This window comes from Miscanthus floridulus, chromosome 5, assembly GCF_019320115.1.
Source record: "Miscanthus floridulus cultivar M001 chromosome 5, ASM1932011v1, whole genome shotgun sequence".
Classification (NCBI taxonomy): Eukaryota; Viridiplantae; Streptophyta; class Magnoliopsida; order Poales; family Poaceae; genus Miscanthus; species Miscanthus floridulus.
In genome coordinates this window covers 74,283,913-74,310,310 of record NC_089584.1, presented here as the reverse complement: position 1 = coordinate 74,310,310, position 26,398 = coordinate 74,283,913, and the positions used below count along the sequence as shown (strand labels likewise).

The following is a 26,398-nucleotide window of genomic DNA, read 5'->3' as shown; positions in this document are numbered from 1 at the left end:
AAACACCATCTTTAGAGGCCTTTGCAAAGATGTGTTCAATCGGGTGAGGAACCACAAAGACGCCCATGCACTATGGTCGGATGTTTGTGCACTCCATGAGGGAACTAAGAGTGAGCGTGAGGAACACTATCATCTTGTCATGAAAAAGCTCAACTCTTTTGAAATGCTTCCTAAAGAATGTGTTAATGAAATGTATTCACGTTTGAATGTTCTTGCAGAGGAAGTCAATGGGCTTGGACTCACTCAAATGCAACCATCCAGTGTTGTAAGAAAGATCTTGAGTGTCCTCCCCATTGACAAATATGGGCATATTATGGCCGTGCTACATCAAGGTGATCTTTCCACTGCTACACCAACACAAATCTTGGGAAAGATCAATGCTCATGAGATGTACATGCACATCACGCCACAAGATGGCTCATCCTCTACCAAGAAGAAAGATAAGTACTTAGCATTCAAAGCTAGCCAAGAAAAGGGCAAAGCAAGACTTGAGTATGAGAGCTCAAGTGATGATGAAGTTGATGATGAAAGTCTTGCTCTCATGGTGAAGAAGACCGCCAAGATGCTAAAGAAGCTCAACAAGAGTGGCATCAAGTTTGATGGCAAGAAGAAGAAGTTCCTCACTAGCTCTAGAAGGAAGCCAATCTCTGAGATGGATTGCTTCAATTGTGGAGAACTTGGTTATCTAACACACCAATGCACTAAGGCCAAGAAAGACAAGTTCAAGAACAAATACAAGGGCAAGAAAGATGACTCAAGTAATAAAGAAGAAGAAGAAGAGAAGAAGAACAAGCCATACAAGAAGAGAGATGGCAAGAAGAGGGACTTCCACAAGAAGAAGAAGAGTGGAAAGGCATACATTGTTGGTGATTGGCTCACGGACATTGATTCATCTAGTGCCTCATCCAATGATGATAGTGACAACGAGAAGGTGGCCACAATTGTTATCAACTCTTCATCATCTTCATCGCCACCACCACCATCATCCTCTACACACCTATGCCTTATGGCCAAGGGTGACCGCAAGGTATCGAACAATGATGATAGTAGTAATGATGAGCATGCTAGTGATGATGATAGCAATAGTGATGATGATGAATATGAATCACCTACTTATGATGATCTTGCTAGATTACTAAAACAATACACTAAGATCATTATAAAAACTAGAGCTACGAATGAAAAGCTAGAAGCTAAAAATGATGCTCTTTTAGCAAAATGTGATATAGCCGAAAAGGCTAGTGTTGAGCTTAGAGAAGCAAATGATGCTATATCATCCAAACTCAAGGAGCTCAAATCTTCTAAGAAAGAGCTTAAAGATAAACATGATAAATTTGAGAGGACACATAATGAGCTCATCACTAGCCACAACAAGCTAAGAGAAGAATATACTACTCTTAAGGTTAATCATGACAATCTTGTTATTGCTCAAGAATTCTTATCCAATGAGCCACATGATGCTACTAACAATGTTGTTAAGATTGATATAGCTACATCATGTGATGACTTGATTATTGAGAGCATTGAGCAAAGTTCTAGTAGCAAGGGCAAGCAAGTGGTTGAAGCCAATGATTATGATGAGTTTGTCAAGCTCAAGAATGACAATGAAAAGCTCAAGAAAGATCTTGAAGAACTCAAAACCACCAGGTCTATTGTGCTAAAAACTATTGTTCATGATGATGGTTTGATCCTTGAGAATGAGAAGCTCAAAGATGAGAACAAGAAGCTCAAGGAAGAGAAGAATAATGATGCTCTCAAGGAAGAAAACAAGAATCTCAAGTTGGAGAAAGAGCATCTTAAGATTGGATTGAGCAAGTTCACTAGAGGCAAGCATCTCCAAAGTGAGCTACTAATGAACACCGTTATGAAGATGGATAGAAATGGCATTGGGTACTTGGCAAATCAAGAGAAGAAGGCTCAAGCTCAACAACAACATAAGTCCAAGCCAAAGCCAAAGAGATGTTTTGAATGTGGACAAGAAGGCCACTTTGCTCATGAGTGCCAAACTCCACCACCACAACCCTTGACCAAGCATGCTAGACCTTTTGCCTTCAATGCTCACTACATGCTTAGAAAGGATTCTAGTGGAAAGATGAAAGTGATGTTCTTAGGTCCTCCCAACAAGAATAGGCCTAAGAAAATTTGGGTTGCAAAGTCACTTGTTGAGAAGGTGAAGGACCCTCAATAAGTTTGGGTTCCTAAAGCTTGATCTCTTGTGTGTAGGTGAACTACAAGGCCAGTGAAAGTCATTGGGTTATTGATAGTGGTTGCACACAACATATGACCGGTGATCCTCGTATGTTCACCTCACTAGAGGAAGAAGTAGATGGGTAAGAAAGAATCACATTTGGAGATAACTCAAAGGGCAAGGTTAAAGGATTGGGTAAAGTGGCAACATCAAATGATCATTCCATCTCCAATGTGCTATATGTTGCTTCATTGAGTTTCAACTTGCTATCCGTTGGACAATTGTGTGATCTTGACTTCCAATGCTTGTTTACCGAGAAGGAGGTTGTTGTATCCAAGAAGGATGATGATCATGTGATATTCAAAGGATTTAGATACAACAACCTATATCTAGTGGACTTCACCTCCGAAGATGAAAACTTGAAGACATGCGTATTCACCAAAACAACACTTGGGTGGCTATGGCATAGAAGACTTGCTCATGTTGGGATGAGCTCACTCAAGAAGCTTATGAAGAGTGACTTGGTGAGAGGGTTGAAGGATGTGAAGTTTGAGATGGACAATCTTTGTAGTGCATGTCAAGCCAGCAAGCAAGTTGCAAATACCCATCCAACAAAAGCTTTCATGTCAACTGTAAGAGTGCTAGAACTCCTTCACATGGATTTATTTGGACCAACAATATATAAGAGTTTGGGAGGAAATCTTTATTGTCTTGTGATTGTTGATGACTATTCAAGGTATACATGGGTATTCTTCCTTCATGACAAATCCGAAGTTGCATCTTGCTTCAAGAAGTTTGCCAAGAGAGCTCAAAATAAATTTGAAGTGAAGCTCAAGAAGATAAGAAGTGACAATGGGAAGGAGTTTGACAACACAAACATAGAAGCTTATTGTGATGAAGTTGGAATCAAACATGAAGTCTCCGCAACATATACTCCTCAACAAAACGGTGTAGTTGAGAGGAAGAATCGGACATTGATCACTCTTGCAAGAACAATGCTTGATGAGTACAACACCCCCAAAGCTCTATGGGCGGAAGCAATCAACACCGCATGCTATGCATCAAACCGCCTATTCCTTCAAAAGTTCATTGGCAAGACACCTTATGAGTTGCTCAATGGGAAGAAGCCAGACGTCTCCTTCTTTAGGGTGTTTGGTTGTAAATGCTACATCTACAAGAAGCGACAACACCTAGGGAAGTTTCAAAGACGTTGTGATATTGGTTTTCTTGTTGGTTACTCATCAAAGTCCAAAGCATATAGAGTATTTAATTATGCCACCAGCTTGGTTGAAGAAACATATGATGTGGAATTTCATGAATCTAACGGCTCCCAAGGAGCACTTGAGAATCTTGATGATGTAAGTGATGAACCATTGAGGGAGGCTATGAAGAATATTCCGGTTAGAGACATCAAACCTAAAGATGATGAAGATGATGTTCAAGTGATTGATCCACCTTCTTCATCAAGTGTGCCATAAGATGGTGAAAAATGGGAGAGTAGAAAATGAAGATACTCATGTCTCCCATGAACAAATGGTGTTACAAGCACAAGACGTTGATGCTCCACAACCTCCCCCTCAAGTGGTCAATAGAAGAAATACACCTTTACTTCAAGATCATCCACAAGATCTCATCATAGAGAGTCCATCAAAGGGTGTAATGACTCAATCACAATAACTTGCTTCATTTATTGCTCATCACTCTTTTGTCTCTTGCTTTGAGCCTACTAAGGTAGAAGAAGCTCTTCAATATCTGGATTGGATAAATGCAATGCATGAAGAGTTGAACAACTTCACCCGCAATGAAGTTTGGACTCTTGAAGAGCGGCCAAAAGGTGCAAGAGTCATTGGAACAAAGTGGGTGTTCTGAAACAAGCAAGATGATCAAGGCGTTGTTGTGAGGAACAAGGCAAGACTAGTTGCAAAGGGGTTCTCTCAAGTTGAAGGCTTGGATTTTGGAGAGACCTTTGCCTCGGTTGCAAGATTAGAAGCCATCTGTATCCTCCTTGCATATGCATCACATCATGAAATAAAACTTTAGGTTTGAAGACCCTAGATATCCTAATCATGTTTTATAGGTTGTCCAAGGCACTATATGGGCTTAAGCAAGCCCCAAGAGCTTGGTATGAGCGCCTTTGGGACTTCCTCATTGAGAAGGGCTTCACCATTGGGAAGGTCAACACCACACTATTCACCAAGAAGCTTGATGGGCATATCTTCATTTGTCAAGTGTATGTTGATGATATCATCTTTGGCTCATCAAATGAAGATTCATGCAAAGACTTTGGTGAATTGATGTCGAAGGAGTTTAAGATGTCAATGATTGGAGAGCTTACATTCTTTCTTGATTTTCAAGTCAAGCAAATGAGAGAAGGGATTTTCATCTCTTAAGAGAAATATACTAATGATCTTCTCAAGAGGTTCAAGATGGATGAATGCAAGCCAATCAAGACACCAATGCCAACTAATGGACATCTCAACCTAGATGAGGGAGGTAACCCGGTTGATCAAACTCTCTACCGCTCTATGATTGATAGCTTGTTATATTTGACCGCATCTAGGCCCGACATCATGTTTAGTGTGTGTATGTATGCTAGGTTTCAAGCTAATCCTAAGGAAACTCATTTAATTGCCGTAAAAAAAATCCTTAGGTATCTTAAGCACACACCAAGCATTGGCCTTTGGTATCCCAAAGGAGCTATATTTAAATTAGTTGGCTATTCCGATTCGGATTATGCTGGATGCAAAGTTGATAGAAAAAGCACATCCAGAGGGTGCCATTTGCTTGGTAGATCACTTGTGTCTTGGTCCTTCAAGAAACAAAATAGTGTGGGTTTGTCCACCGCTGAAGCGGAATACATTGCCATGGGTGCTTGTTGTGCACAAATACTTTACATGAAACAAACTTTGCTAGACTATGGTGTAGTTCTAGATAAAGTACCTCTTTTGTGCGACAATGAAAGTGCGGTAAAACTTGCAAATAATCTGGTTCAACACTCTCGCACCAAGCACATAAATATTCACCATCACTTTCTTAGAGGTCATGTTGCTAAAAATGATTTTTCACTAAAAGGTGTAAGGACCGAGGATCAATTGGTGGATATCTTCACTAAACCGCTAGATGAGGTAATATTTTCTAGATTGTGGAATGAGCTCAATGTGCTTGATTTTAGTAACTTCACTAAATATTGAGCTTGTGTTGTCCCTTGCATTGCATTGTAATATACAACATGTTTAATATTTTGTAATGCATATAGGACTTGTCTACCATGGTTAAGATAACCGCTGAAAAGCGTGTGAAGAAGCTTAACCTTGGATCAAACTTGACAAGTAACTAGATTTACTTACAAGTATTGCATTGCATATGCATGAATGTTGTTTTGTCGTTTGTCTTCAAATTGCCCTCTTATTGCCTATTTTCTTAAAAAGAATTATAGCCTAAGGCAAAATATCTTGAAAAACTTGAGGGTTTGAGAGAAGTCAAGAACATCAGTCCCAATTAGTGTTTATTTGGATCTTATTCGAGTTGGGACTTGATTGGGAATAGGCAGCACGAAGGACTTTGAAGATTTGCTGAAGAAAGAGTGACCGGACACTGCACCGGACTCTGGAGTCTAGCGTCCGGTCAGTTCACAGGAGGTGAACTTGCTACGAAGGAGTAACTAGACTCTGGCTTTCAGCGTCCGGTTAGAAGGCTTTTAGCATCCAGTCGTGTGGAAGAAGACGAAGACTGTATTGACCAGACTCTGGCTGCGTCCAGTTGGTATCCACCAGACGCGTCTAGTCGTGATTCCAGAGGTTTTGGACCTTATTGGAATCAACCGGACACTGGGTGGCAGCATCCGATCACTGGCACTGGAGCGTCCGGTCAATAGGAAACGTGCGCGATTCGATCTCTTTCCTGTTTCCTTTTCTGTTATGGTTGGGGACCTCCATTTAATCGCGCGGGGTTCGATCCATAGCTGCATCCACACCTAACCCTAGCCGCCAACATCGCTGAGCCACCACGCAAGCCGTGCCCTAGCCACCGTGCCAGCATTGCCTTGCCCTGCACCGCACCGCCACTCTCACTGTGCCCTGCTCTCCGCACAGCCATGCCGCTCCTTGCACCGTCACCCGAAGCGCCTCCACGAGCCGCCGTGAGCTCATGCCTGCCCACGCGCCACCATGCCATCCATGCTCTTGCGCCAGCAGCAAGCCTATGCCACCGTGCTGCCGAGCTCCATGCCACCGCACAGCTTCATCCTTCTGCGCCAGAGCTGCCCGAGCCACCGCCTAGCTCCAGTACCGCCACCATGCCCTAGCTTCAGTGCTGCTCCCCTTGCTATTTCACCGCATTGCATTGCTGATTCTCAAGCACTTTGCGAACCCTAACCCTAGGTCTTTGGTGGTTCCCTACATGACATTCCTTCTCTTCTTGGGTCGCCGATTCGATAGGTAGCAAGCCTCTGTTTCAATCTCATACCTAAATTGCTTGCTTCCTAGGGTTTCATATCTATTAGATATATTGTATTTATATGTACATCCTATCTATTCCATCGTGCAGTGAGCCGGTTCCGTTGAGGTGTTAGTGGCAGTTGTCAGTTAACTTGGGGCCAAGCTCACGAGTACGGAACGAGGCCAAGCCTCGAAAGTGATAGTTGATCTTTGTTAGTGGCAGTTGATTCATCTCAGATCCTTCAGATGTCTCGAACGAAGAATGTCGGAGGTGGTCCCAGTGATGAGGATCTAAGGCCCTAGCCTTGCCAGCCTATAGAACCAAAAGGCAAGGCAACCAAGAAGTTAGTAGTAAGGAAGCGCAAGTATCTAGATGTAGATACAGCGAGAGCCGCCGTAGTTGCTGAGGCCATAGAGCATGTCAAGAGAGGAGGCACTCGCAGTGGAGTCTGGATTGCTGATCAGCTTTCACTAGAAGTGAGGGCTTCACTTGAGTGAGTTGAACGCCTTCATGGTGGTCTAGCTAGGACCATCATGATTAGAGGACAGCGTGTTGCCATTGATGAGGTTCAGCCTTAGGGGGAGCCACAGCAGCAGCCACAGGCAGCGCAGTAGACTCAGGAGCCTTAGCCAGCATAGTAGACATAGGAGGCACAGCTGGCACAATAGTCTTAGGAGGGTGAGCAGGCCAAGTAGGCTGAGGAGACAGAGCCGGCACCACAACCATAGTTATGTCGCTCTAGTCGCACTCGTGTTCTAGTCACGCCGAGGGCTGACACTCAGAGGAGAGGTTCTCATCCACCGCCTCGACCATAGGGTCCACCACCAGTGGCCCATCTTGACCTAAGGGCTACCATGGCCAAGCAGGTGTAGTAGCTAAGGTTCATGGACTTTGAGGTGTGGTTTCCACCTAGGAGGGATGAGAGAGCATCAGAGGAATTCTATACACCTCTGTAGGAGGACTTCTATAATGCCTATCTGAACAGCGGAGCAGTTTTCAGATCACAGAGGGTGTGCAACATAGAGTCTATAGTAGCAATAGTTGGAGAGCACATTCGCCTGTATCTATCCTATTTACCAGGGCTGATAGATCTGATCGGACGGACAGGGCTATATGTTCCATCTTGGGTTCGATAGGTTTATGCTACACTCTGGATTGACCCACATCATAGGTTTATACACTTTGCATTCGGAGGCAGAGACTACCAGTTGATGAGCACCAGGGTCAAGGAGATTCTTAGGCTTCAGGAGCAGCTAGTCAGGCTCCATGAGGTGTGCTATGGACAGACCGCACCCCTAGACGCCCTCATGGTGGCATGGTGCCCCCTATGGACTTGGTTCATCACTGTTTCACTATGCCCTTTGGCGAGGGGTCGAGGAGGAACCCCAGTGATCTTACTCCCACTGCTCGAGTGATTGAGGCTATCATGAGGAGGACTTTACTTTCGAGGATGGGATATAGAGAGGGATTGACTCGGATACAGCTATGGCTTCTCAACTCTCTGATGCAGCAGACCGTTTTTTATATTTGGGATCTTCTTCTATTAGAGATGGAGGACACTATAGCTAAGGGTTTTAGAGGTCACAGGCAGCTACCCTATGCTCACTAGATCACATTCCTTATCCATAGAGCTATTACGGTTAGGTCACCTAAGATGATTGCTAAGTACAGTGGTGCCACTATAGAGTTTCCTGCTTATATCCTGACTCAGATGCTCTACCACAGTACACCACAGGCACCTAGCCAGCCACGCCATTGTCTAGAGGTGCCAGAGACTACAGCCTAGTAGGACGATATTATCAGGGGTATTGCAGCTATAGAGGAGGAGGAGCTTGCTCAGCAGGAGGGGTTGGTCACTAGCGAGCCCAGTGATAGTTCTGATAATGACTACCAACCCATTCCTCAAATGCCTCCATGACGACATGATGCTGAGGCCGGTAGCTCCAGTTTAGTGCCAACTGCCCCATAGATAGACCCTGCTCTTCTAGCTATACTTGAGTGGATGAAGCAGGACCAGGCCAGACAGGCTCCGGAGACAGCTGCTACATTTGCTTAGTTCTAGACTCAGTAGGACGAGTTCCAGCGACAGCAGCTTGTTATTTAGTAGCAGACACAGGCTCTATAGCAGCAGCAGGCTATGCATCAACAGCAGATCCTCATGCAGCAACAGCTTCTTGGATTCATGCAGCATGTAGTGACAACAATTGGGGCCCCACCGCCATAGGCTTTGCCCTAGCTTGGTTAGCATGCCACTACTTCAATGACTCTAGTGTTATAGCCTAGTGGGCTTCAAAGTCAGGGACAACCACCAGCACAGTATGCTTCACCTACAGAGTATGTGTCCTAGTGGTTCGCTTCGCTAGTGGTAGCCCCACAGTTCACACCACTCTAGATGGGCTTCACACTGGCACAGATGTTGTCGCTGCTTGAGCTAGACACTTTAGTCTCAAGGAGTCTTGGAGCCTCCTTCAGTGAGTTGATAGGGCAGCCCACTCCTCCATACCTGCATGCTTTAGGTCCTTCTATAGCTACACCTATCACAGCGATGACAGAGACACTCCCCTCCTTCATGGCATCATCAGAGCCGGCTACTTTAGTTATACCAGCCCAGCCTTCAGCAGCACCAGTTCCTGATCTGACCCAGACTGCTTCAGCATCACTTCCAGCTATAGAGGGTCAGACAGCTCAGAGCTCTAGATCAGATGATGATGGCACCCAGTTCCACCTTGCTCCTCGTACCTCAGCGCCCGGCTCGTCCGCTGTAGCCCCGCCGACCGACCCTTAGATTTTGGTGTTTGACGCCAAAGGGGGAGAGGGTTCGAGTATGTTAGGCTTAGGGGGAGCTACTTATCTAGGGGGAGCTTAGTTATTATATTAGCTTATCTATTACATTTGGAGTTTTTATATGTGAGATACACTATTATGCATTTGTGTGTGTGATACATTATGCATTCATGTTTACTACTATATTTATGTGATAGTGATATCTACGTGATCGTGATATATGACATGTGTGCTCTCTACTTTCATTTCTTTATATGTCATATCACTTGTGCTTTGCTCATTTGCCTTTGCTTCCACGTTTTACTCTGATGCAAATGAGCTTCATTACTTGTACTCATGCTTATTTCATATCTTCTAAGTACATCATGGTGGCTTGGGTCATATAAGCTTGCCTAACACTCTTTTTCTTATTGCCAAAAGCTTATATGAACCAAGCACGTTAAAAACCTCATCTCTTTCACATACTCGAGGTAGTATTGTCATCAATCACCAAAATGGGGGAGATTGAAAGCATCTAGGCTCCTAGTTGGGTTTCAATGATTAATGACAATACGTGATTACTGTGACTAATATGTGTTTTGCAGAAATAATTAAGTTAGGTCACGATAATGGAGATCGAATGGGCAATCATGGTTGTCATGCCCCTACGATGGAAATCATTTTGGTTTTCAAAGGATGGATGACAAGGTTAAGGATGAACTAGTTCTAAGTGTCGATTGGAGTTGGAGAGACACTTAGAGTAGTTTAGGACTTTATTTTTCCTTTGGCCGTACTATTAAGGGGGGTATGAACGGGTAGCTTGACCTAGGTGAGTCTAGTGAGTTAGGTGTGGTGCACACTTGTTAAAACTAGCACTAGGTAGCCCCACAACAGCCCTTTGATCCAATGGAGCAAACTTTATTCACAAATGTTCGAGAGTTGGAAGTGAATGGAGGGTCAAATACTGACCGGACGCTGGCTCCGGTGTGACCGGACGCTGGCTCAGGGTCCGGTCAGTTCATTTGACCAAGGTGAAAGCGTCTGGAAGTGACTGGACACTGCTAGGTCAAGTCACCGGACGCTAAAGGCTAGCATCGGGTCGACTCCAGTAAGGTTCCAGAGAGGGAGAATCCTGATCGGACGCGTCCGGTCAATGCTGACCGAACGCTGATCAGGTTTCGGCTACTGACTGGATGCTTCTCAGCAAGTGACCGAACGCTGGGGATCCAGAGTCCGGTCGACATCAGTAAGGTTCTAGTGAAGGGAAAATGTGACCGGATGTGTCCGGTCAACTCTTAACTACTAGAGTTCGAGGTGTACTGACCGGTGCGTCTGGTCAACATGACCGGAGCATCCGGTCAACATGACTAGAGCGTCTGGTCACCCCGCAGAGGTACATAACGGTTCATTTTTTAGCCGGTGTTATAAATACAACCTCCACTCGTGTGTGAGGGTACTTTTTCTCATTCCAACAGCTGAGAAACACCTTAGAGAGTGCCAAGAAGAGCAAGGTCCTAGTGAGGTGATTGAGATTTGAGAATCCCAAAGAGAGCCCTCATTAGTGAAGATCAAGAGTAGCAAAGTGTGCATCCACCTTCTTATTAGGCTTGTCGTGGTCAAGTGAGAGTTTGTGCTTGTTACTCTTGGTGATCGCCATCACCTAGACGGCTTGGTGGTGATTGGGAGCTTGATGATCATCCGAAGAGCTTGTGGATGACCCAACTCAAGTTGTGAGCGGTTGTGGGTGATTCACCGCGATGGAGTGTCGAAGAATCAACCCGTAGAGAGCACTTGATCCTTGCATGGATCAAGGGGGTGCCACACCCTTGTGCGGGTGCTCCAACGAGGACTAGTGGGGAGTGGCGACTCTCCGGTATCTCGGCAAAACATCGCCGCGTTCCTCCTTCTCTATTTACTTTGAGCATTTACTTCGAGCAATTCCATTCTTATCTTTACATTCATATAATTGCCATGCTAGAGTAGGATTGGAACTTAGGTTGCAATTTTTTTGTGTAGTAGAACAATTAGAAACACTTTCTAGGCACAAGGGGTTAATTGGGCTAACCATAGGATTTAATTATTGCAAAGAAATTTAGAATTAGCCCAATTTACCCCCCTCTTGGGCATCTTGATCCTTTCACGCACTTGGGAGCAAGGGTTCGAAACTTCACCAGTAGAGTGTCCACCCATAGAGTGCGGACAGTCTGACGGTGCCACCAGCGCCCTGTATAGAAAAGATAGGGTTTCACAGAGTGCACCGGACGCTGGCCTCAACTGGACCGGCGTGTTCGGTCAGTGGAAGCAGTGAAGGCGTTGGCGTCAGTCTTTGACCAGGCGCTGGGTCACCTAGTGACTGGACGCATAGTGGGTGCGTCCGGTCCCGCTAATGTGGTAGCACAGAGAAGAGGAGAAAGGACTAGACGCTGATGCTATGTCCGATCGTGACCGAACGAACACGTCCGGTCACGAATTTCCACCTCTGGAACCTTACTGGAAGTGACCGGACGCTGGAATCCTACGTCCGATCATGATCAAACTAACGCATTCGATCATGAATGGAAGCTTACTGGAAGTGATCGGACGCTGGAGTCCTATGTCCGGTCCTACATTGTAGAGCATTCGGTCACAACTAAAATGCACCGATGACCGTTGAGATCGGGCGATCAGCGTTTGAAGCCGATGTTACGTGGCAAGCATCAAACGACCGGATGCCGGGGTCCTACGTATGGTCGATCTGACTAGCGTGTCTGGTCGCCTTGATTTTTAGTGGACTGAGGAGCCAACGGATATATTTCTTGGGGGCTTCTATTTAAGCCTCATGGGTGGCTCTAGCTCACTCTCTTGGCCATTTGCATTGACATAGCAACCTTGTGAGCTTAGCCAAAGCCCTCCCACTCATCTCCATCATTGATTCATCATCTTTGTGAGATTGGGAGTGAGTCCAAGTGCATTGCTTGAGTGTTTGCATCTAGAGGCACTTGGTGTCCGTGTTTCGCTGTGGGATTCGCTTGTTACTCTTGGTGGTTGCCAGCACCTAGACGGCTTGGAGCAGCGAGGATCATCAAGCAGAGGTTGGTGATTGTCTTCGGCTCTGATCGTGGTGATTGTGAGGGGTTCTTGACGTTTCCCTGGTGGAGAGCCAAAAGGTACTTTAGTAAATTGCTCATGGCTTGTGTGATCCTCATCTTGTGTTGGTTGTACAACACCCTATTGAGGGTTTGGCATGTGATACCAATTAGCGCGTGAACCTCCAAGTGAGTGTATCACCACAACGAGGACTAGCTTGCCGGCAAGCAAGTGAACCTCGGTAAAAATCATTGTGTCATCATTTGATTCCGAGGTGATTGGTCTTCATTGGTATTCATTCTTGTGATTGATTGGTTCATTGCTCGACTTGGCGGTATAACCATCTTGCTCTCTCTTTACATTACCGCAAACTAGTTGTCAAGCTCTTTAGTGTAGCTAGTCGTGAGAGCTTATTAGTTTGGTTAGTGTGGTTCTTTAGTTAGCCTTTGAGAGCACACTAACTTAGTGTAGTGACATAGCCATTCTGTGGATAGATACTATATAAACTAGAATTGTAGTAGCTGGCTTGCATTTTTAGTAGGCTAGCACAACACTCGCTTCGCCTCATTTTTGGCTAACCGGTTTGCTAAGTGTTGTTGTAGAAATTTTTATAGGCTATTCATCTCCCTCTAGCCATTAGGACTTTACAACCTTAAGCAAGACCCTAGAAGTACAAGAGAAGACCCAAAGATATCAAGCAAAGTCCAAGTACGAAGATTGGAACAAAGCCGGACGCAAGATTGTGAAGAAACAAGCTTCACAGAGGTGACCGGACGCAGCCCTTATAGGCATCGGTAGCAGCGACCAGATGCTGAGGACTAAAAGTTACCGGACGCACCGATGGCACTGTTCATCATCCCGACAACACACTCAGCACTGACCGGATGCAGGACCTGCAGCGTCCGATCAAGTACAGAGAGGTTCCAGAGCGGCGAAGTTGCGACTGGATGCGTCCGGTGGCATGTGACCGAATGCCATCCGTGTCCGATCAGTTGATCGCGCGCTCTAACGGTCGGGACGATCGGACACATCCGGTTAGGATGACAACAGCGTCCGGTCAGTAGCAGAGAAGCAGGATTTCAACCCCAACGACTACTTTCTCAGTGGGGCTTATAAATAGACCCCTCAACCGGCCATTTGAGAAGAGTGGAGCTGAGGAAACATACCAAGGGTGTTGATACACCATTTTAGTGATCTCCACTTGCATAGTGCTTAGTGATTCATTAGGTGATTAGCGTAGGTGCTTTGCGGAGTGCTTAGGTTGATTAGACCACCGCTTATGCGCTTGCTCTAGGTTTAGGCCTAGTATTTAGTGAGGTTTGCATACCTCTTACCACTCGGTGCTTGCGTGCACCATTTTTGTACATCGGAGGGGCTTGTAGTCTTGCAAGATCACATCAACCATGTTTATGGTGTGGCCGCCACCGTGTACTGAAGGGAACAAGGCATGCGGCGGTTCGGTCGGAAGCTTGATAGTGAAGACGGTGGGGAGCGGTCTGGGAGAGGCTTGTCGGAAGGCACACCGGAGACCCACTTGTGCGTGGGGAAGGCTCGGGGCTATCCACGGAGTTACCCGACCGGGAGCTTGCCCCTTGTGAGGGATTCCTTGCGAGGGGCTCCAACGAGGACTAGGGAGAAGCTTGTGCGCTTCTTGATACCTTGGTAAAAATACCAGAGTCGTCGACATGAGTTTGCATATCTCTACTTTATTCTTTAGCTTCCGCATTTACATTGTTTGCATTATTCCTTTTGCGGTAAAGATAGCAACACACTAGCAAAACCGTAGTTGCACATTTAGATAGTTTATCTTTTTGCATAGTTTTTGCTAAGGGTAGAAAAAGAGGCCATAGTTTAGAGTTAGAGTTTTCAGTTGTCTAATTCACCCCCCTCTTAGGCGTCACGCTCCCCTTTCAAAGGCCCCAACGGGGAAGAAGCCGAAGGCGGAGAAGCACCTCCCCGCGGGCAAGTCCAGCGCCGGCAAGGACGGTGAGGGCAAGAAGGGCAAGAAGAAGACCAAGAAGAGCATGGAGACGTACAAGATCTACATCTTCAAGGTGCTCAAGCAGGTGCACCCGGACATCGGCATCTCCTCCAAGGCCATATCCATCATGAACTCCTTCATCAACAACATCTTTGAGAAGCTCGCCGCCGAGGCCGCCAAGCTTGCCCGCTACAACAAGAAGCCCACCATCACCTCCCGTGAGATCCAGACCTCCGTCCGCCTCGTCCTCCCCAGGGAGCTCGCCAAGCACGCCATCTCTGAGGGCACAAAGGCTGTCACCAAGTTCACCTCGTCTTAGCTAGGTCGCCTCCCCTCTTGTTTGTACGGTTGTCGGTTGTCTGGTGGTGGTAGTACTAGTTGGGTGCTGTGTTAATTTATCTGGTAGCAGTATTATTATCATTGGCCCTGTTCAATGGAGTTGGAAATGAATGGTTTAGTATGTAGTTGATTGTGCTTTTGACATACTGCTCTCTAATGGATCTGGAATGATCAATAGTTTCTTTTCTATTAGCTCAGTTCAATAGAGCTCTGTGATTTTTGCATTGCTATTTGTAGAAGAACATGACTTTTTTGCATGCAAATCATATATTTGTTGCCTTGGACTGTGAAACTTTGGTAATACTTTCAAATGTGAAATTTCTGGAGATGATCACTGTCTTGTGGTATTTCTTCTGTGAAATTTTGGTAATTATATACTTTCAAATGTGAAATTTCTAGAGATGGTCACTTCCTATGTGGCATTTCTTCTGTGAAATTTTGGTAATTATATACTTTTAAATGTGAAATTTCTGGAGATGGTCACTGCCTGCCTGTCATTTTTTTTGCACTTGTAGATTTGTAAGTTCTTCCTGTCTCTTGCAGCTGTACTGCTTTGTGAAGGCTAGAAATAATTATGGGCAGCATTTGTATTATGAAAATTTGAGTATGTGTAAGAACTAACAAGCTTGTATGCTATGGCCACTGTTTTGGAGCTGTTTGCTTGCTGCCTCTCAGGCAGAGAGCTGGCCAGGTATGCATCCCGTCTCCAGGCGGACAGAACTGAACGCCTGGGAGCAGCTCTAGAGCAAGGCAAAAGTGTTTTTGTTTTGGAAAAAGTCTTCATAACGTCCTGCCTCGACTACTTTACCCTCAACCTACAAAACCAGGTATTTAACCCCCTCACCATTATAAAACTGTTCAAATAACCCCTAGAGTGGTTTTGCATAACGGTTTTGCCACGTTGACGCACTGAGGTGGAATTTGATGCTGACATGGATAACTGACAAGTGGGCCCCACTTGAAAGTGGACAGGTCTACTCTCATCCTGAGCCTCACGGTCTGCACTGCAACAGCTCCCCGCGCCGCGCCGTTGCTGCCGCTCCTCCAACGCGCGCAGCTGCTGCCCTCTAGCGACGCTGCTGCTCCTCCCGCTCTGCACGCAGTGCCTCGCGCCGACATAGGCCCTCCCGTCCCGTGCGCCGCCATAGCCCTCCTGCGCCTCACCGGAGCGGCGTGCGGCGCGGGAGACGGCGCGGTGCCCATCCCCTGGCCGCCGCCCCTGCTCCGTCCGCCCCGAGCACGCAAGCACTCCCGACTCCCGAGCCCTGCCTCCTCCAAAGACCATCTCGATGCGGTCCGAGGCGCCATGGCCACATGCCCACCGTGGTCATGTCCTCTGCGCCCGCGGCCATCACCAAGGAGGTGATGCGGCACATGACCGCGTTCATGAGCCTGCCCCAAGCACGGCATGGCCGAGTGCCTCCTCTACGGCCGCGACGTAGCGTTCATGCCCTATGGCGAGTACCGGCGCCAGCCGCGGCGCGTGTGCTTCATCCACCTGCTTAGTGCGGGCCCTTTCGGGTTGTTCCGGCGTGTCCGGGATCAGTAGGCTGCCATGTTGACCGGCCGTCCAGCCGCGTCGCCCGGGCCAGCAATACGGCCGTCGACCTCAGCGAGGTCCTCACCGAGTACGCCAATGTCGTCGTGTCGCGCGCTGTTCTCGGCGACGAGAGCGCGTGTGCTGTTCGACATCGACGACAGCGACTCCAGCCGTCGGCAGAGGAAGGTGTTCACTGACTGCCAGAAGCTCATCGGGACGGCGCCGATCGGGGAGCTACTGCCATGGCTGGGCTGGGTGGACGCCATCACCGGGCTAGAGATGGACGATCAGGCGGACGTTTGAGGAAGGTGTTCAATTTTATTCCTCCAAAAAAGATGTTATTTTAGTTTTAGAGTCTGTCTACCCAACAACCATGTGTTTTATGCAGTTTCAACACATGAATTTTTTGCACCATAGAATTAAGATCCAACAGCCTCCACCCTCCTTCTACCTCCAGCCTTCAGCCTTTTTCTATCTTCAGACAATCACAAATCACAAGATCACAGATCCACAGATCACAAGAAATAATTTTTTTTTCTATGGAAGGACAAATCACAGCAGAGGAGGCAGCAGCACTGCACCAGTCTGGTGTCAGCAGGCAGGGCCACGCACGCACCGCCTGGCCGCCTCGGTGCTTTTCCACTCCACGCGCTGCCTCGGCCACCTGCGTCTTGTCTGGTGCGGTGCAGGCAGGCATTGGAGGATGTTGTTGCCATGCGCTCTGCAGTAGCAGCAGCTAAAAAAATATGTGTTTTTTTTGCGCTAAAATACATGTGTGTTGTATAGCATTTTTTATCATTTTTGCCCGAAACATGAGTTCTCAAAATCTTTTTGGTTAATATGCCTATCGAAAAACTGAAAGCACACAATTTTATATTTCTCTAAATAGGTATAAAAGGTGGTCGAATTTTTTTTGACTATAATTGCGATCTTACAATATAACTTTTGATCTCTTATATTATATATAAATCTGAAAATCATTAGTGACACCGTGTCATTTAGTTACCAACTAACAATGCCAGTCATAAAGGTTTTCTATATAAATCTGAAAATCATTAGTGATCTCCTATCTTATATATAAATCTGAAAATCATTTATCTTTAGGTTTATTAGTTCTGAACCACCCCAAGAGTGAAACCATGTTTGGCTGGTCTGCTAGTACTGTAGCACATAACCAAAACGCAAACCGAGATAGAAACGTGCCCTGGACCTCCCACCTCTATTCTGATTTGGGGAGCACTACCTACAAAAATGGTCACCAGGACGGGATCAACGTGGACCTGGAAGATTACCAGGTCATCCAGATCGCCATCTTGAGGTGGTTACCAATGCAAACAAACCGAATTCTTTCTTCTTGCCTTGGGTTGGTTGACTTTTGACAAAACACAGCAAGATCTGCCCTTTCTATCTTTTAAACGAATTGCTCGTTTTATAGATGAAAAAGTAATGATCATGAATAGGGATGAGTCGGCTGCTTCTGCTCCTAGAAGGCTAGAAATAATTTAGCATCATGAGGCATGTGCTATTGTAATATGTAAAAAATTAATCTGATGAGTTCAGGGAGCATTACAGGTAGGCATGCTGCAGGCACAAATGCCTATTTCTTCACACTGCACCAGAAAGGGGAAAAGGGAATGACAAATATCAGCACAAGTATGTGATCAGTAGTGTTAGTTGATCTCCACCAATAGGCCCAACGGCCTATTGGGCCCTATCTCTGCTCCCTGATCGGGGGAGCCCAACCCTAATTCGGTTGGAGGGCCCCTGTCGCACAGCACACATAAAAGGAAGGTGGGGGTGAGGGCTCGGACTACGAGGTTGACCGGAGCCGCCACACCCACCCAAAGAGAAACCCTAATACCGATCTAAAGAGATGCTGCCAGCGACGGGATGTGCCCCAACCACCGCCGCCTCTGCCTCGCCCCTGCAGGACATCGCCGACGTCACTGGACTTCTCTCCACCGCGCTGGACGACTCCTACTAGACCGCGGCACCGGCGTCTACATTGCTGTGCCGCAAAGAGAAACGTCAAGGAGGCTTTTCGGATCTACGGGTTACACACAGAAAGGTACACCATACATATCGATCCTAACAATGGTACCAGAGCGGGTTACAAGTGTGTATCCCTAACCCTAACCGGGTAAAAGAAGAAAGAAAAACCACCGCCCCCGCGCCGGGGAAAAGATGGCCGCACCGTTCGACGGCGCACGGCAAAAGAAAAGAATCCAGTTTGGATTTGAGAAGAAAAGTAAGGGCCCTCGGCACTTGAACTCTAACCCTAATTGGGTTAAAGAATGGATGAAAAGAAAGAAAAGGTTTCGGCCTTGAGGAAGGGCCCTCGGCACCGAACCCTAACCCTAGATCCCGATTCGATTCGGAAGGTTCAAAAGTACCCTAACCCTAACTCGCGACGAGGAAGGGGAAAAGAGGGATTCGGTACAAATAAGAAAAGAAAAGAAATGAAAAGAAAACCGAACCCTAACCCTAGATCTCGATTCGATTCGGATGAACTCTCTGGTTCGGAAAACAGAAAGAAGAAGAGAAACGGGGGTCGGCATACGAACCCCTAACCCTAACCCTATTCCCCGCATCAGTTCGGACAAGAGAAGAACAACCAAATCAAAAAAAAGAACTAGGGGAAGGAGAAAGGGAAGGGAGAAGAAACCCACCCGAACCGGCTTTTCGCCGGCGCGGGAGAAGAAGTGCCGAGCGGGGCAGTTGCTCGCCGGGCTCGGTCAAGGGGGCGCCGCGGCCAGGACGCTCGACGGCGGCGTGCTCACCCACAGGGGAGCACGCGCGCCGGCGAGGGGGCCGGCGACGGCGCCGTGGCTCGCTGCTCCACCGTCTCGCTCTCGCCGTCTTGCTCTCGGTCATTCGCTCGGGAGCCGAGTTGCTGCGCTGAGGTAGAGAGAGGAGAGAGGAGAGAGCGGCGAGCGAAGAGAGAGAAGGGCAGGGAGCGAATGGCTTCTAGGGTTCGGGACCGCGGCCGGATTAGCCATTTTGTTCGGCCGAATCGATCGGATGGCCGTCGGATGAAATCTGACGGCGATGGAAGCATGGGCCGGCTTTCAGCCCAGGCGGGCGCGAGCCGCACGCAGCTTTGGCAGCCTAGGCCCAGGTTGCGGCCTGGGAGCCACAGTGATCGCGTCAAAGGAGTTGGGCCAGGCTGTTTTGGCGGCCGGGCCGAAAGAACAGTGAAATATTTGAGTCATATTTTTTCGGTTTTTCATTTTCCAGTAAAGGTTTCATTTCCTGGAAAATGAATAAATTGGCTCAAAAGAAAAATAGAAAAAGTATTTTTTACCTGTGGGTAAAAATTCAAGAAATTGATGTAAAGTTTTTCCATTGTTAAAGAAAAGGTATATTCTCCAGTAATTTTGAACAGACGTGATATTTAACTGGAGAAAAGGAAAGTTTTTCCAGTAAATGTTTATTTCCTGGAAATTGACTAATGGATTAAAGAAAATATAAAAAGCAATTTTCCCTGTGGGTAAAATTCAAGAAAAGGAGAAGTTTTTCCACAGCTAGAGAAATTGTTTATTCTCCAGTTAATTTGTACCAACATGGTATTTAATTGGAGAAAAAGAAAAGTTTTCCGCTGCTAAAGAAATTGTTGATTCTCCAGTTATTTTGAACCAATGTGGTATTTAATTGGAGAAAAAGAGATTTGTCATGGATTATGATGTTGTTATTTTCTGACCAACATTGTTAATAACAATATCGTAATTTTAATGATTTATGCATTGATTCTACTTCTGCCCAACGGTGATGTAGAATTAGTGTATAAGAATAGATGTTAATTTTAATGATTTATGCATTAATTCTACTTCTGCCCAACGGTGATGTAGAATCAGTGTGTAAGAACAATTGTGAAAGTTAATGACTTATGCATTAATTCTATTTCTGTCCAACAGTGATGTAGAATTAGTGTATAAGAATAGTTGTATGTTTTGATTTTGACCAACGTTGGAATCAAGACATGCAAATGGTGTTAATTTTATGTTAAGAAAAGTTATGATCTGGTTTTCATCCTGTCTAAGGTGGACTGGGTAGTCACCTCACCGTGTTCCACTGAGATTGTGGCACCGATGAGGGAGACAAAAGAGAATGATGCCACTTGGGCAACTAAAGAAAGGGATTTTGAATCCCAAAAGATATCCTATGGCTTTTGAGCATAGAAAGTGGATCACTGTCAACAAGAAATGTTTGACTGTGATAAAAAAAAACATGATTGAACCCATAATTGTGGGCTTAATCCTAGAATGTGACATGGTCACCGAGTACCTCGATAGAATAAAGAGTCAGTTCACTGACACTTCAAAGACATATGCTACTCAGCTGATAAAGCAGCTGGTAACAGAGTGTTACTCTAGAAATAGTGGCATAAGAGAGCTCACCATGCGTTGTCGAAATTATGGCACTATCGTTTAGGCCATATTTCGAGGGGGAGAATAGAAAGACAAGCTAAGAATGATATTCTTCCTCCATTAGAGCTCTCAGATTTATAATAATGCAGAGAATGCATAAAAGAAAAAGTATGTAAAGAAGCGCAGGAATTTTATAGATTATTCACACAGACATCTGTGGTCAGTTTTCTGTAAAGAGTGTGGATGGTTATGATCCATTCACAGATGATTACTCCCATTATGACTATATTTATCCAATCAAAGAAAGAAAAGATGTATTGGATAAATTTAAGATATTAAAGATTAAAGACAGTCAGGTCTGACCGTGGTGGAGTACTACGGTCGGCATACCCTAAAAGAATGGTATAGTAGCCCAGTATTCAATACCGGGCGAACCTCAGCAGAATAAAGAAGCTAAAGAATCGATCGTACCCTGATGGATATGGTGGGCAGTATAATAATTTACTCCACCTTAGAGTTGAGCCTGTGGATGGAGGCGTTAAAACCTCTATTCATATTCTCAATAGAGTATTAAGAAAGTCGGTGCTCAAAACACTGTATGAGTTGTGGACAGAAAGAATACCCTCACTTAACCACTTGCGTGTGTGGGGGAGCCCTACTGAGGCTAAAGTATTTAACCCAAACATTGGTAAGTTAGATCCCAAAACAATAAGGTGCCATTTCATTGGCAACATAGAAAAGTCAAAAGGTTTTTGTTTTCCACTGTCCAGAGAGACATACAAAGTTTGTGGAAACGAGACACGATGTTTTCCTAGAGAATGAAAAGATGAGGGGGAGCATGGTAGCTCGAGAAATTGTCCTTGAAGTGGAGCAGGTGTATGCGTCCACTCCAATGATTCATGAGCCATTTTTCTCACTACCTGCTATAGCTGCACCGACAGTGCTAGATACTATGGTGCCAGCACCTGTTGTTATTTCACCTGTGGCAACAATGAATGAAAATGAGGAACATGTTCTTCAGGATTCAATAGAACCAATTGCCACACATGAGGGGGAGCAACAACAGCCTCAAACAGAAGATGTGCCAAATGTGGAGGCCCCTAGAAGGTCTCAAAGAGTTAGAAAATCAGCTATTCCTGCTGATTATGAAGTGTACAACACTGAGGAATTTCAAATGGAGGATGATCCCACCTCATTTGAAGAAGCCATGAGAAGTGATCATTCATCAAAGTGGCTTGAAGCCATGGAAGATGAAATGAAAACAATGAATGTCAACAAAGTTTGGAATTTAGAAATAATTCCTAAAGGAGTCAAAACAGTAGGCTATAAATGGGTCTACAGAACAAAACTTGGCTCTCAAAGGAATATAGAGAAATATAAAGCGTGACTTGTGGCAAAAAGCTATATGCAAAGAGAAGGAATTGATTACAATGAGACATTTTCTCCAGTCTCATGTAAAGTTTCCTTCAGAATCATAATGGCATTAGTGGCATATTACGATTGAAAATTACATCAGATGGATGTAAAGACGGCATTTCTCAACGGAGACTTGGAGGAAAATGTTCACATGGCACAACCGAAAGGTTTTGTCATGGAAGGAAAAGAACGAATGGGATGCCACCTAAAGAAATCCATTTATAGATTAAAGCAAGCTTCAAGACGGTGGTACTTGAAGTTTGATCAGTCAATAAAGAATTTTGGGTTTTAAAAGAGAATGTAGAGGACAATTGTGTCTATGCAAAGTTTAAGAATGGGAAATTTATCTTCCTTGTCCTGTATGTGGATGATATCTTACTTGCTAGTAGTAATGTCAGTCTACTATAGGAGACAAAGAAGTTTTGTCCTCAAAACTTGATATGAAAGATCTTGATGAAGCCTCGTTCGTTCTAGGGATCGAGATTCACCAAGATAGAAGAAAAAGGGTATAAGGACTGTCACAAAAGGCATACGTGGAAAAGATCTTAAAGAAATTCAGTATGCACAAATATAGTCCATCACCTGCTCCTATAGTCAAGGGCGACAGATATGGGGATTTTAAATGCCCCAGGAACCAATATGAGCTCAATCGATAAAGTTAAAGTGGTTCCATATGCTTTAGTTGTCGTAAGCTTGCAACATGCTCAAGTATGAACACGCCCTGACTTGGCATTTGTTACCGGGTTTTACTTGGCAGATTCCAGAGGAACTCTAGAATAGAACATTAAAATTGATAAAGAAAGTCTTGCATTATTTGTAAGGAATGAAAGGCCTCATGATGACGTATAGAAGATCTGATTGACTCCACATGGTGGGATATTCAGATTCTGATTATGCGAGAGTGAATGCATATCCAGACGTGGATTTTCTATCATCTCGCAAAGGGGAGCTATTTCATGGAAAAGCTCAAAGCAAACTGTCACTACATCGTCCACAATGTATGACGGTTTGTAGCGTGTTATGAGGCAACGGGCAGGTGAACTAACTAATGAAGTTCATACCCGGTTTAAAGGTGGTTGACGACATCTATAGACCACTTAAAGTAATACTGTGATTATAATCTGGCAGTACAGTATGCTCACAACATAAGTCAAGTGGTGCTACCAAACACATTGACATAAAGTATTATATTGTGAAAGATTAAGTCCGGGATCAAGTCATAAGTCTTGAGCATATAAGAACAGAAAGGATGTTCGCGGATCCGCTTACAAAAGGCTTACCACCCAACATGTTTAGAGGACATGGTGTTCAGAGAACATGTAGCTAGCTTGGGTTTAAGGGAAAGCCTAAAATATTCCTGGACAAAAGAAGGCCCAAAGATAAGTATCTATTTCAGAACAGAGTAGTGAGTTGTAGCTGTTAAGTCTATCGGCAATGGACCATGACGATGAGACATGCTCTATGAGCTAATCTGTAATGGAATGAACAAAAGCAAATGATATGAAAGTGAAAGATAGAATGAGATTAAGGGGGAGAATGTTAGTTGATCTCCACCAATAGGCCCAATGGCCTATTGGGCCCTATCTCTGCTCCCTGATCGGGGGAGCCCAACCCTAATTCGGTTGGAGGGCCCCTGTCGCACAGCACACATAAAAGGAAGGTGGGGGTGAGGGCTCGGACTACGAGGTTGACCGGAGCCACCACACCCACCCAAAGAGAAACCCTAATACCGATCTAAAGAGATGCTGCCAGTGACGGGATGTGCCCCAACCACCGCCGCCTCTGCCTCGCCCCTGCAGGACATCACCGACGTCACTGGACTTCTCTCCACCGCGCTGGACGACTCCTACTAGACCGCGGCACCAGCGTCTACATTGCTGTGCCGCAAAGAGAAACATCAAGGAGGCTTTTCGGATCTACGGGTTACACACAGAAAGGTACACCATACATATCGATCCTAACAAGTAGCACCATCGGTTGTAATAGTTGAAGCTACTGATAGAGTTCAGCAGGTCGGTGAAGGTGTCGAAAGGGTAATGATCTGCTAGAACGTATGCCAATCTGTTTAATTAATTTTAAAATAGGTTTGATTGAAGGACCAAAATTTTCCCCATGCTCGTTTCAAAAAAAGAAAAAAAAAGAAAGCCCCATGCATCCAGGCGAATTTGTCATCAGCTAAAGCTTCAGAAATATGTTACCTGAAAATGCATGATCAAGCCTCCCAGATATTCTATCAGTAAGCAATTCCAAAAGTAAGTGACAAGAGTCTACCAAGTATATTCCAAAGCACCTAATATAATTCACATTGAATTCTGACCAAATATATTCCATCCATTTGTACTCCAAGATTATATTACCAACAAGGAACCAAGAATCTTTAGAGCCAGATTATCACAGCAAGAACACAGGACTCCTAACAAGTTGTTTTGGGAAGAATTGCATGTCCTCCGCCTTTTCGTTATAGTAGGAAACAAGCTACCTATTTATAGATCAAACAGCCAGAATCACTAACAGAATATTAAAGAATGATCCAGCAACAAAACAAACCGACAAGATTACGGCTATTTCATTTCATTCTGAAAGTCATGAGACAGTAGCAGCTCAAAGCAAAACAATCACAGCTGCACAGATAAAGCACAAGACTCTCTGAAACAAAACAACAACAACGACAACAACAACAACAACAACAACAACAACAACAACAACAACAACAACAACAACAACAACAACAACAACAACAACAACAACAACAACAGCAACAACAACAACAACAACAACAACAAAGCTTGTCAGTCCCAAGCAAATTGGTGTAGGCTAGAGTTGAAACCCATCAAGAGCCCCTAGTCACGGTTCAGGTACTTCAATAGCTGCTTTCCAAGCATTCCTATTCAAACATAGATATCTAGGTATATCCCAAGCTTTTTATTGCATCCCCCATGTAAATTTTGGTCTTTCTCTACCTCTCCTCACATTATTAGCTTGGCTTATGGCTCCATAATGCACTGATGCCTCTGAAGGTCTCCTTTGACATGGCCAAACCACCTTAACCGATGTTGGACAAGCTTTTCTTCAATTGGTGCTACCCCTAGGTGATCACATATATCATCGTTCCGAACTCGGTCCATTCTTGTGTGACCACAAATCCATCGCAACATACGTATTTTTGCAACACTTAGTTGTTGAACATGTTGAATCCTTTTAGGCCAACATTCTGCTTCATACAACATAGTCGGTCTAATCGTCGTTCTATAAAACTTGCCTTTTAGCTTTTGTGGTACCCTATTGTCACAAAGAATGCCAAAAGCTTGTCGCCACTTGATCTACCCTGCTTTGATTCTATGGCTAATGTCTGCATCAATATCTCCATCCATTTGTAGCATCGATCCCAAATAATGAAATGTACCCTTCTTAGGCACTACTTGACCTTCTAAACTCACATCTCCCTCCTCCTGTGCAGCTCCACCAAAGTCACATCTCATGTATTTGGTTTTAGTTCTGCTTAATCTAAAACCTTTAGACTCAAGGACCTGTCGCCACAACTCTTGTTTTCTATTTACTCCTGCCTGACTTTCATCCACTAACACTACATCATCAGCAAACAACATACACCAAGGGATATCCCCTTGTATATTCCTAGTAACCTCATCCATTACCAAGGCAAAGAGATACAGGCTCAAGGCTGACCCTTGATGAAGTTCTATTTTAATCGAGAAATAATCTGTGTTACCATCATTTGTTCGAACACTAGTCACAACATTGTTGTACATGTCCTTGATGAGGGTCACATACTTTGATGGCACTTTATGTTTGTTTAAAGCCCACCACATAATATTTCTTGGTATCTTGTCATAAGCCTTCTCCAAGTCAATATGAATGACCCCTCCACTCCCTCTGTTCTTTCTACATTGATATGAGAAGTCACTGTTCTAACTACAAAACACAACACCTCACAGGCTGTGTATGGCCTCACATCGCTAAGAGCTCCTAAAGCCACGCTGAAGGAAATTGATAACCTCAGGAAGAGCTTCCTTTGGGCTGGATCAGAGAAGCTAACCGGAGGGAAATGCAAAGTGAATTGGCCACGTTCCACAAGACCAACTGAATCTGGGGGCCTAGGCATTCTCCATCTTAGAAATTTTGCAAGAGCACTACGTCTTAGATGGCTGTGGAAAGAATGGAAGGAAGAAGGAAGGATGATGAACAACCCTGACATGCCATGTGACATGATTGATAGGCTCCTATTTGTTGCAGCAACAACAATCACAGTTGGCGATGGCATGAGAACACCCTTCTAGAGTAGC

At 45.1% G+C, this 26,398-nt stretch overlaps 1 protein-coding gene across 1 annotated transcript in view; it reads left to right on the top strand.

The window, feature by feature from the left end:
- The window catches only part of LOC136454781 (histone H2B.1-like), a 30,868-nt gene extending 16,114 nt beyond the window's left edge, over positions 1–14,754 (top strand). Inside the window, exon 2 of the mRNA XM_066455070.1 lies at positions 14,349–14,754. Coding sequence (XP_066311167.1) covers positions 14,349–14,754 — 406 coding nt within the window. The remainder of the gene's footprint in view (positions 1–14,348) is intronic.
- Positions 14,755–26,398: the final 11,644 nt, after the last annotated feature.